This window comes from Planococcus citri, chromosome 3, assembly GCF_950023065.1.
Source record: "Planococcus citri chromosome 3, ihPlaCitr1.1, whole genome shotgun sequence".
Taxonomy (NCBI): domain Eukaryota; kingdom Metazoa; phylum Arthropoda; class Insecta; order Hemiptera; family Pseudococcidae; genus Planococcus; species Planococcus citri.
In genome coordinates this window covers 52,392,918-52,404,686 of record NC_088679.1, presented here as the reverse complement: position 1 = coordinate 52,404,686, position 11,769 = coordinate 52,392,918, and the positions used below count along the sequence as shown (strand labels likewise).

The window sequence follows — 11,769 nt, the reverse complement described above, 5'->3', positions numbered from 1 at the left end:
TATAAGCCTACTTTGGAAGGATTGCATCGTACGTATTTTAATCGTCGTCGTATTATCGCTGAACACTTCGCCGCTATTGTCGATCTACCTCCGATCAAAAATAATAATATTCATGAAAGTGTCGATAAAGTGAAGCGAAGTATGCGAGGTATCAAGGTCGCTGGAATTAATATGGTACCAGCTTCTCCGTTGATAACGTTTTTGGTCGTTCGTAAGCTTCCGGATAAACTCAGACTCGATTGGGATACGACGAATCACGACTATTCGACATACCCTACGTTTGATTCGTTGGCAACGTTTTTAATAAATCGAAGTTTTGCCTTTGAATCAATGAGTTCTCCAGCATCGACAGTTCCGGAAAAAGGGTCCCAGCCAAAGTCGGATGGAAAGTCAAATGGTAAAGGTCGTGTTTCGAATTCAGGTGAACGTAAAATAGTCGCTGCTGCTACGTCATCCCAAGGTCCAACTTCGGCATCAGGTTTATCTTGTATTAATTGTAAACAAAGTCATTTTTTGGACCAATGTCCCTCGTTTTTGCAAAAGAACGTAAATGATAGGTTTATGTTAGTCAAGAATAATCGTTTATGTTTACGTTGCCTAAAATTAGGTCATAGTGTGGCCCAATGTAATCGTAATGTTAAATGTAATTTATGTAATGGTAGTCATCATAGGTTATTGCATCGTGATGTTACTCGTAATGATACTGGTACGAATCAAGCTCAAGGTACATTAGGTGGCACTAATCAGAATGGAGATACGTCTCCAGAGCCGCCAAAATTGACTAGTGTTGTTAGTACTTGTTCGTTAGGGGCTGCAAAGTCAGTGTTTTTGTCCACTGCGGTTGTAAATGTGCAGGGTCCGAATGGTATTGAGCATGGACGAATTTTTATCGATCAGGGTTCTGAAATGACGTTGGTAACGAGAGAGTTTTGTCAGAGAGCTCAACTTTCTATGGAAAAAAATAGGATGCCGACTAAGTTGATAGGTATTACAAACGATACTATTGAGGTAAATCATTCAGTAAAGTGTGTTCTACGTTCTCGTTTTTCGGATTTTAGCGTTGCTATAGAGGCGGATGTAGTTGAGAAAGTGCCTTATTCTGTGCACAAACCAAATTTCAAAAAGGCTGTTGAAGGATTAGAATATGAATTTGGCGAGTCATGTGATTTACCTTATGATTCGGTGGATATTTTGCTAGGTAGTGAGTATGCGGAGTTTGTATTGAAAGATAAGCGTTATTTCATTGATGGGTTGGTTTTACGTGAGTCCTATTTTGGATACGTTATTTCAGGTTCCTCCCAAAAGTGTTCATTTTTTGGTCAGAAAAAATCGTTTTGTGGAATGTCGAATGTTGAGTTATCTGAACAATTTCGGCAGTTTGTTGATCTAGATGAAATTCCTGATTCAAAAAGGGAGAAGGTGGTTGAACATGAATTAATAAATGAACATTTCGAGAGTACCTACTCAATTGACAAGGAAACTGGTAGGTTCGTTATTAGATTACCGTTGAAGGAAAGTGCAAATGTGTTGAAGGGTTCGTTTGGTAAGGCTGTAGCAATTTTGAGAAAATCTGAAGTTCGTCGATCAGAAGTAGCTCAAAGGGCTTATGAACGGATTTTTAAGGAGTATTTAGACCTGAAACACATGAGTAAATTGAGTGAAATTTCGGAATCGAGTGGTGTATTTTATATGCCACATCATATTGTGTCTAAGGGTAGCGGAGAGGAAATTTCTCATCGTATAGTGTTCAATGCATCTTTTGTAGACGCTTCTGGGACTTCGTTGAATTCACATTTTTTGCAAGGACCTAGCATCCAGCCAAACTTGAATGTGAATATAATTCGATTACGTAGGCATTTATTTGCGTTTGGTGCGGATATTTTTCGAATGTATCGTTGTATCTTGGTTAGAAAAGATGATCGCAAATTTCAACGAATTGTTTTTAGATTCAAATCTGATCAGGAAATTGAAGTTTTTGAGTTAAATACGTTGACAAATGGTATTGGTCCGGCGTCATTCATAGCGCCTAAATGCTTGGAAAAGATCGCGTCGTTTGTAGAGGAGAATGATAAGGAGTTGGCCGAAGTGTTGAAAAAGGATTTTTATATGGATAACGTTATGACTGGAGAGGATTCGTTGGATAAGCTTATTGATCTTCAGAAGAGATTACATGCTATTTTGGGTAAATATGGCTTTCCATTGAGAAAGTATCAAAGTAATTCGTTGGGTTTTTTATCTAGTATTGAAGAAGATTTAATTGAGCCATTGAAAACTCGTTCGTTAGGTAGTGATGAATTCGTTAGTGTGTTAGGTTTGCTATGGTATACAGAAACTGATGAAATAGGTGTTGATATTCGTCATGATCCTTTACCATCTGTAATTACAAAGAGAGTCATGTTATCTATGATTTCCAAAACCTTTGATATCCTTGGAATTCTAACTCCTATTATGATCCGAGCAAAGATCTTACTTCAAGACCTCTGGATAGAAGGTAGAATGTGGGATGAGGAAGTGTCAATTGAGCTAAGGGAAGAATTTGAAAAATTTCAAGCTGACTTATTTCAATTACGTTTGTATTCGATACCTCGTTGTTATTTTCAGAACAAGTCATTTTCAAAGGTTCAACTTATTGGGTATTGTGATGCTTCAATAAGAGCTGCTTGTGCAGTTGTCTATGTTAGGTCTATTGACCATAATGGTAATATTCGAGTGAGTTTTGTTTGTTCAAAATCAAGGTTGAAGCCTATCAAGTTGGAAAATATTCATCGAATGGAATTGATTGCTGCAGTTTTGTTGGCAAAATTGATAAATTTTTTGAGTTTGGAGTTATGTATTGATGATATATTTTGTTTTTCGGATTCGCAGGTGGCTTTGAGTTGGATTAAAATTGATCCCTTGAAATTAAAAACGTTCGTTTCGAATAGAGTAGTGAGTATAAATTCGTTGGTAAATAAAGATAGATGGTTTCATGTAGAAGGTAAGAAAAACCCAGCTGATTTAGGTACGAGAGGTATTTCTGCTTCAAGGTTTGTAGTGTGTGACGAGTGGAAAACTGGTCCGAGCATGTTGCATGATAATGAGGAGTTTGAAAGTTGTATCTCGTCCAATTTTAAACCTATTGATAAAGTTTCCGAGCTGAAAAAAGAAGAGAAGGTTTCATGTTTGATTGTGGATGAAAACCATCCGATTCTAGCCTTACTTTTACGTAAGTCTTCGTTATCTAATTGTGTTTCGATATTGGCGCATGTATTTCGGTTTATTCAAGTTGTTAAACGTAAGGTAGAAGAGAAAAAATTAGTGTCTGCTTATGTCGGTTGTTTTATTGCGAATTTGAAAATTAAAGTTGGTATGAGAAAGGGAATTGCAATAGTGAAAACTGTTACTGTTGGTGTATCTGATATGAAGGAAAAATTAGACTCTTTAGCTGTTTTAGAAGGTACAGAACGTGATAATGCGTTCGATTCGATAATTCGTGTTTCTCAACGTGAATTCTTTCCTAAAGAGTATGATAGGTTGTCGAAAGGTTTGCCTATAAGCAACAAGAGTAAATTGTTATCTTGTGAAGTATTTCTAGATGATAAAGGCATTATGCGTTCGAGAGGTCGTTTAGTGAATTCAAGTTTTTCATACGATACGAAGTTCCCTATTATTATTCCTGTTCATTCTCGTATGTTGCAATTGATGATTGAAAATTTGCACTTGGAATTTTTCCATGCAAATCAATCATTTTTATTGAATTTTATTCGTTCGAAGTTCTGGGTAATTGGTAATTTACTTAGGTTGATAAAAAAGATGATTCGCGAATGTGTTGTTTGTGTTAGAATGAAAGCTGAATGCCGAAGACAGTTGATGGGTGATTTACCTGCTGAGAGGTTAATGGTAGGTAGGCCATTCACGAATGTAGGTATCGATTTAACAGGCGCATTCTTGTTGAAATGCACGAATCATCGTTCAGTCAAGAATTACAAGGTCTATTTAGCGTTTTTTGTGTGCTTGGTAACACGTGCGGTTCATATTGAAATTGTAAGTGACTTAACTACTGAGGAACTTTTGAATGCTCTTATTAGGTTCACTAGCCGCCGTGGTCTACCTCGTACTATATTCTCGGACAATGGTACAAATTTTATAGGATCGATCAACGTTTTGAAGTGTAGTAAATTTAGTCGTTTTATTGGTGAAAATCGAATTCAGTGGAAAACGATTGCACCATACAGCCCTCACCAAGGTGGCATTTGGGAGGCTGCGGTGAAATCAGGAAAGAGTTGTTTGATTCGGGCGGTTGGTAATCAGAGATTAACGTTAGGAGAGTTGCATACTATTGCAACGCAGGTCGAAGCTATCTTGAATGCTAGGCCTATAGCATATTCGAAGTCTAATTCTTTTGTTGAGCCTTTGACTCCTTCTCATTTTTTGATCGGAAGTGCGATGTTTGAGGTGCCTATTGACGAAAATGCAGCAGGAGTGAAAATCAAACAAAGGTACTTTTTATGGAGGCGTATTGTAGACTCATTTTGGGTCACATGGCGTCATGATTATGTGAATCAACTTCGTAATCGTGTTAAATGGAAGGAAAGTTGTCTCAATCTGAAGATTGGAGATGTGGTTTTAGTCGTTTCAAAAAACCAAGGTGTTTTTTCATGGCCTTTAGGAATTGTGGAAAACGTATTTCCCGATGATAGGGGTCTAGTCCGAAATGTGTCAATTAGGTTGTCTGGTGGAGAGGTGAAAAGATCATCAGTTCAGAACTTGGTATTACTCCCAATCGATAGGGGTAATCATACCAGTGAAACTGAAATTGTAAAATAGTTCGTTAATCGGTAGATTAATATTAGAATTACTCTGTGTAGTTCAAATTTTGTAAAATTTTTGTAATTGTAAATTTTGCCATTTTTTTTGGTAATTTTCTATTTTTTATTTGGTTGTTAGAATTAATCGTCGTAATATATATTGTATCTAATGTAAAAAGGTGTGTGACCCCTTTTTGGGGGGAGTGTGTTACGTGGTAATTGTACAAATTGTACCTATATTGTAGAAAATCGTATATTTTCGTTCGTTTCCGTATTTTTCTTATCTTTTAGACTCGTACGTAGGTAACGTTGTATGTGAGCTACGTACTTTGTACATATTGTTATTGTATATTATCGTTGAAGCGGTTGTTTCAATTATGCGTGTATATTTTCGTGTAAAAATACAGTCCACTGTACATACTTTCGTTTATGGTTTATTTATGAGAAACAACGAGTTTGGAGGCATTGGTTAGGAAAGAGAGTCAACAAAGCGGATCGAAAAAATGAACTTATATTCGAACTAAGCCCTTCAAATTAATATTGGTTAATTACAATTAAATTTTGTAGGTATCTTTCGCCAAAAGAGTTCAATTCTGAGAATTCAATTATTAATTATTCGATCTAAAATAGGTACCTATTCTTATAAGATTCCCCTCCATCGCCCCACCGTGGAAAGGCGTATTCAAAAATGATAGCAAAAATTGAGGGAAATCAGTTAACCAGGCTTTATTTTTGATTCGAGACTGGCGAGCTGATGTAAAACAGATCTTTTACTTTTTTCTGTCTATACTTCATTTAAATCATTATCTTCGACTTCCACTCCATTGATATGATCTTCTTGTAAGTATGTTCTCCAATACCATATGTTCAGACAAAGGAAACAAGCGGGGAAGAAAAATCTCGATAATCTGTCGATATTATGGGCAATAATTTGTATCTTGCGACGATCGAAATACTCGGAAACGTGGCCTTTGATTGTTTTCGGTTTCTGTAAAATTTATAAACGTATTTTAGGTACCTACTCGTAGTTATACTTGAACACTAAAATGAGTAATGTTGATGAAAAATGTTTCACTCGCCTGTAAGACTGGATTTAAATTTTCTTCATTTTCCGGAAACCGACAAACTAAATAATTGATCACAGCAAATTCTAAAATCGAACAAAATACAAAAAGAGCGCAGCATGACATCCAAATATCTATCGCTTTTCCATACGATACAGGAGGTAGAGTTTCTTGCGACTGGGAATTCAAAGTTGCTGAAAACAAGGTTACATTTCAATTCAAAAGTTGATCACCTACCATAATAAAACAAGTAGGTACCAAAATGATAAAATACTTGTCATATAATTACTCAATGTTAGAAGAGAAGTAACTCCTAAACCTATTCGAGCAGCTACATCTCGCGGCTTTATCCAAAATGTTATCCATGATAGAACAACGACAAAACCAGAAGGCACATAAGTGTGTATTAAATGATATCCTAATCTTCGTCGTAAATAAAATACAAGTCTGATACACGAATATGTACCTAAAAATTGATTTCAAAAAATACTTACATGTAGGTAGTAGCATTTAATGCAGAAGTAATCACATTTTGTGGAAACTTACCAGTTAAATAAGGAACGGTGCACTCTTCTGTTTTATTGTGAACGGATTTAAATTGCGGTGTTTGAATTTTACCATCTTTTGTTTTGAAATGCAGCGAACTATTGGCGTCCCACTTGAAAACTATTTCTTTAGCGTTATAAGTCACTGTGAAAAAAAAATCCAAGGTACATACGTATTTTTTAAAAATTATTATTGTTATCGAGGTATCTTAAAACATACTGCTTTCAATTTCTAGACCACATTCTTGAGTATCGTGAGGATAAGCTTGAAAATCCATGCTACAGGTCAGTATCAGAGTTAATCTAAAATCATATTTTAGAAATCAAAAATAAATACCTAACTACTTTGGGAGAACTTCTGCACATTATTCAGAATCTAATTATGTATCTTCATAGTCCGGCATATGACAATAGGAGTAATTGTACCCCTCCCCCTCCGATCATCCGGGACAACTTTTTTCTTAAAGGGGACATCCTAAGGAACATTTTAAAGCAAACTTGACCAAAAAAAGTTAGCCTTACTTGCAAAAAGGCGGCCATTTTGATTGACAGGTCAGCCGAACGAAATTTTTCAAACCTTACAAAGGTAGATTGGAAGATCATGCAAAAATTTATCACCTGTCAAAATTTCAAGTGCTAAAGTGCGTTTTTCGATTTTTGGTGAATTTTTGAAAATCATATTTTGGCCAAAAATGAGGGGGAAAAATCAAAATTTTACCAAATTGACCAAGAAAGCTGAAATTTGGGATATACCCTATTTTCGACTTACCAAATCGATTGGAAACGGTTTCAACCCGTTTTGAGCAGTTCTGGAGCCTCCAGCAGATTTTTGAAACTCGAAATTCCCACAAAATTTCATCAAATTGGAGTTTTGGAGTTGAAAAGCTGAAATTTATTCTAAAAACTAATTTCAATACTCTACGAAGTACTGCAGGTGAATTTCAAGTCGTTTTGGAGCCTCCAGCAACTTTTTGAAAATTCCTAAAACCTCCAGCAGATTTTTGAAACTTTAAATTTTCACAAAATTTCATCAAATGGAGATGGAAAGCTGAAATTTACTGTACACTCCAATTTTAACACCCTCTGAAGACGACTTCAGGTGGGTTCAAGTCATTTTAGAGCCTCTAGCGACTTTTTTGAAAATTACTGGAGCCTCCAGTAGATTTTTGAAACTTAAAATTCCTGCAACATTAATTTATCAAATGGAGTTGGCAAGCTGAAATTTACTTCGCAGCCTACATGGTGGTTTCAAATGGTTTCATTGAAGCTTCCAATTAGTTTGCAGAATGAATTTCGACTCTCCATCTCAGTTTGATGACATTTTGGGGAAATTTCAAGTTTCAAAAATCTACTGGAAGCTCCAGTAATTTTCAAAAAAGTCGCTAGAGGCTCTAAAATGACTTGAACCCACCTGAAGTCGTCTTCAGAGGGTGTTAAAAATTAAAATTGGAGTGTAGAGTAAATTTCAGCTTTCCATCTCCATTTGATGACATTTTGTGAAAATTTAAAGTTTCAAAAATCTGCTGGAGGCTTCAGGAATTTTCAAAAAGTCGCTGGAGGCTCCAAAACGACTTGAAATTCACTAGCAGTCAACTTCGTAGCGTATTGAAATTAGTTTGCAGAATGAATTTCGACTCTTCATCTCAGTTTGATGAAATTTTGTAGGAATTTCAAGTTTTAAAAATCTGCTGGAGGCTCCAGAACTGCTCAAAACGGGTTGAAACCGTTTCCAATCGATTTGGCATGTCGAAAATAGGGTACATCCCAAATTTCAGCTTTCGTGGTCAATTTGGTAAAATTTTGATTTTTCCCTCATTTTTGGCATAGATATGATTTTCAGAAATTCACCAAAAATCGAAAAACGCACTTTAGCACTTGAAATTTTGACAAGTGATAAATTTTTGCATGATCTTTCGATCTACTTTTTGGGAAAGTTTGCTTTAAAATGTACCTTAGGATGTCCCCTGTAAGAAAAAAGTTGTCCCAGTGGATCGGCGGGGGGGGGGGGTGCAATTACTCCTATTGTCATATGCCGGACTATCAACACGATTCCAGAGAATTAATTTGTTCCATGATAACATAGGGTTTTTTCTTTTTAGAGAGAGAGATGAGAGAATTCTGAACCAGTAGGTTACCTATACCTTATATACCTATATCGTACGTAGGTGTGTGCAGAAAATTCCCAACAGGACAGCAACCAGTGCCAATTATTACATGTTACATTTTTGTCAAATAAGCGCTTACTTGGTTACATAAACCAAAGCTTTGTTCGGTAACATCCACAGATAATGATTAGGAACAATTTTTTCGTGGAAAGTTACTTCTCTGGCATTTTTAAACACCGTATCAGGTTGCCATACACTTCCCAACCAAGCAGGATCTAGAATTCGATAAGCTCGCAAAGTATCTGGAAACCGTAACCTGTGATCTATCCAACTTATGGTCAAATAAATGTCAAGACTGTAAGTCTGCAATAGACAGAAATAATAATTCGATCGCACCACAATTTAAATCCATTATTTCGGTATTTAGGTCTATATGCTTACCATAGCTGCTTCGTTGATGGAATCCAACGACAACACCATCACATGGTAGATGACATATGCCGGCCTCCCGCATACCGTCGGAGGTCTCCGTTTCAAGTATAAACTGCTGTTGACCGGTAGAATATCTTCTATTTTCAACGAAGTATCCTGAAAATCTTCTACTTCTTGAAACTTTTGAGCCAAATTCTCCGTCTTCGTAATATGCGCATATTGCGAAAATAACGTCGAGTGGTCCTGTATCAATCCCTTCATGTATTTATCCACTTCATCTTTATTACTACAGTTGACATTTATAGCGGAACAAGCGCCCAAAACGAATAATAAAATCACCGAAATTAAAATTATCACATTTTTAAACATGGTTGTTGTAAAAAGATTATAAGTTCATGTAACAATATAGATAAAGGCGTGTACGAACAAAAGCCCGGTGGCCGGTAACGTAGAAATAAACAAGTCTCAAAGGTGGCGAATTGCGGAATAACCATTCATCTATTTAATGAATGAAATGAATTTCTTTAATTACGTTTAATGTCGGTGAAAACAGCATGACTCTACATCATTAAATAATTTGATCATTTACGTAAAACATGCAAAATTCAGATATGTACGTATTATGATGTGAGTGAGGAAATGGAGGCGTAAATCACCTATGAGGTTATGAGATTCGTGTGACAGTTGGGTAATTTTGCGTTATACATTTGTTGAATAATGTTCGGGTACTTCTACTACCTACCTAAACCTATCTTCATGTAAACTCGTATAGCGATGCTTGGACCTTTGAGCATTTTATTTACTATAGGTACGAGCTGTACCTACTTATAGTTGCTGACTCGAGATTTTATAGCAAATTTTTGAATCGACTAGGTTCGTGGTTGAGAACTCGATATACTTAATTACGTAGAATTAATTTTTTTTAATGGTAAAAATAATTATGAAAATTGAGCACGACGCGAAATCAGTTAAACGCACAAGTATAATAGAGAAAGACCCGAAAAATCGTGCAAAAAACCAACACGCGATGTGAAAAAAATATCACTTTTAAAAAAAGGTAACGCATGTGTATGTTTTTAATACTGGTAAGATAATCAAAAAGAAACTTCTTTTACGTAGAAAATTTGACCATGGCGTATCTTACTGCGCATTATTTAGGTTGAGAATTTTGAATTTTTTTTTAGTCAGGGTCTAATCTAATATTCAGTCCGACATTCAAAGATCCTAAATATTCGTACACAATTTTTTATATGTGAAAATTCCTTCGTTTTTGTAAAAAAAAAAAAAAAAAAATAATAAATAAATAAACGAAAACAATTAGGTACATAAATTAAGGGCATGGACATTATAGAAATAATCCGCGATGAAATACGTCCCTACAATCCTACATGAAATGTTCGCAAGTTTTTTCTAACCATAATTCATTTAGTAATTCATTTTCAACTACTTTTGACTGTACATACCATTTTTTAATTACTTAAAAGTTAATTGTGTGGCCGTATCAAAACACATTACATTTTTATAACCCAGCTTAAATGCAGCATATTTCAATGAAGCAGCCACGCGACATTAGCTTTAGATACCTATCTATATTACTAAAAAGCAAACACCTATCTACGAGTATCTAATGAATTGCTTCTATATTTTTTAATACACAATAGAACTGAGGCTCGAATGAAATATAAGACATTTTCTTAATGAATAATGATGATAAACATTCAACGTCTGTTGATGCAAAAAGATGAATTTTATAATCTCTAAATTTTATATTGTAAGTATGCAATTGTCGATTCAACACGCCGTACATAATTATATTTCGACGGCACATTGGCAATTTTTCAGATCGTTTTAAATTCACCATTAGGCGCCAGTATTATTGTGCCATGCCAAGGTGAATTCAATGTTTCAGTACGAAAAGTTTTATCATTCAAAGTAATCATTACGCATAAGTGACTAACCAAGTGTAGAAAAATTTTTCAAAATAATCAACAAAAAATTGAGATACAGCCAAAAAATGGAACGAGCGAAAATTTAATTCGATTTAAAAATAAAAATGGAAGGAAAATTTAATTTAATCTGTAAATTGAAGGAATTGATCCGGCATATTTTTTATTGCATCTAAAATAGGACAGGAAAGTGTTAAAGAACTGACATTTCCAAAATGACAATGGGGGGGGGGAGTACCATCCGAATGTTCTTTCTAAATTTTAGGTCTGTAGATCAATTATCGAGAGCTTTAACAATTAGGTACTTACATAAAGTTGAAACTTGATTTTAAAAACGTTAAGGCCCAGTTGCTTGTGTCTGGAAAAGGGCAAGTGAGCGTGAAAAAGTAAGAACCCCCAAGACACATTCCAGGGGCATTCTGAATGTCTATTCTCATCCAAGCTAAATTTTGTTTTGCAATATTTTTAGTTTCCGTTCGATTGAATCCTGTTTCGTTTCAACCTTTCATCGTATTTACATCCCTCCCCCGTTTAGGAACTATTCTCACTAAAACCTCTTAAATCCAACAGTAGATTGGCAAGGGAACCACTCGAGGTACCCACCTTCGATTTAAACAGGATCGTGATGTTTAGATAGAATATCTATGGTCGAAAACTTCCAAAACCAAAATTTTAGCAGCCCAAATTAAGAAATTTGTACTTCGATTTTTAGAGAATTTTTGAAAATAAAAAAATTGATCATAAATCAAAATCCTCAACTCGATTTTCAGCTGCCAAAATTGATTTCCTCGGCTTATAGAGAAATTTTAAAATTCTAGAAAAATCTAAAATCACTCTGGAAGCTTCAGAATGGTCAGGTCAGGGTCAGAGGTTGTGAAATTCGGTTCAGG

General features: G+C 35.4%; 1 protein-coding gene across 2 annotated transcripts; it reads right to left on the bottom strand.

Moving 5' to 3' along the window:
* Nucleotides 1-5,236: 5,236 nt before the first annotated feature.
* On the bottom strand, nt 5,237-11,383 carry LOC135840234 (glycine receptor subunit alphaZ1-like). 2 transcript variants are annotated; one of them, XM_065356664.1, is made up of 7 exons: nt 8,943-11,383; nt 8,641-8,864; nt 6,617-6,699; nt 6,398-6,541; nt 6,126-6,317; nt 5,867-6,045; nt 5,237-5,775 (listed from the first exon to the last, which is right to left on the bottom strand). In XM_065356664.1, exons 1-7 carry the CDS (start codon nt 9,300-9,302, stop codon nt 5,572-5,574), a joined length of 1,386 nt encoding a protein of 461 aa, XP_065212736.1. In that variant the 5' UTR covers nt 9,303-11,383; the 3' UTR covers nt 5,237-5,571. The 2 variants fall into 2 exon arrangements, with proteins under 2 accessions (XP_065212736.1, XP_065212737.1); XM_065356665.1 differs by having other exon boundaries at nt 6,141-6,317; nt 8,943-11,379.
* Nucleotides 11,384-11,769: the final 386 nt, after the last annotated feature.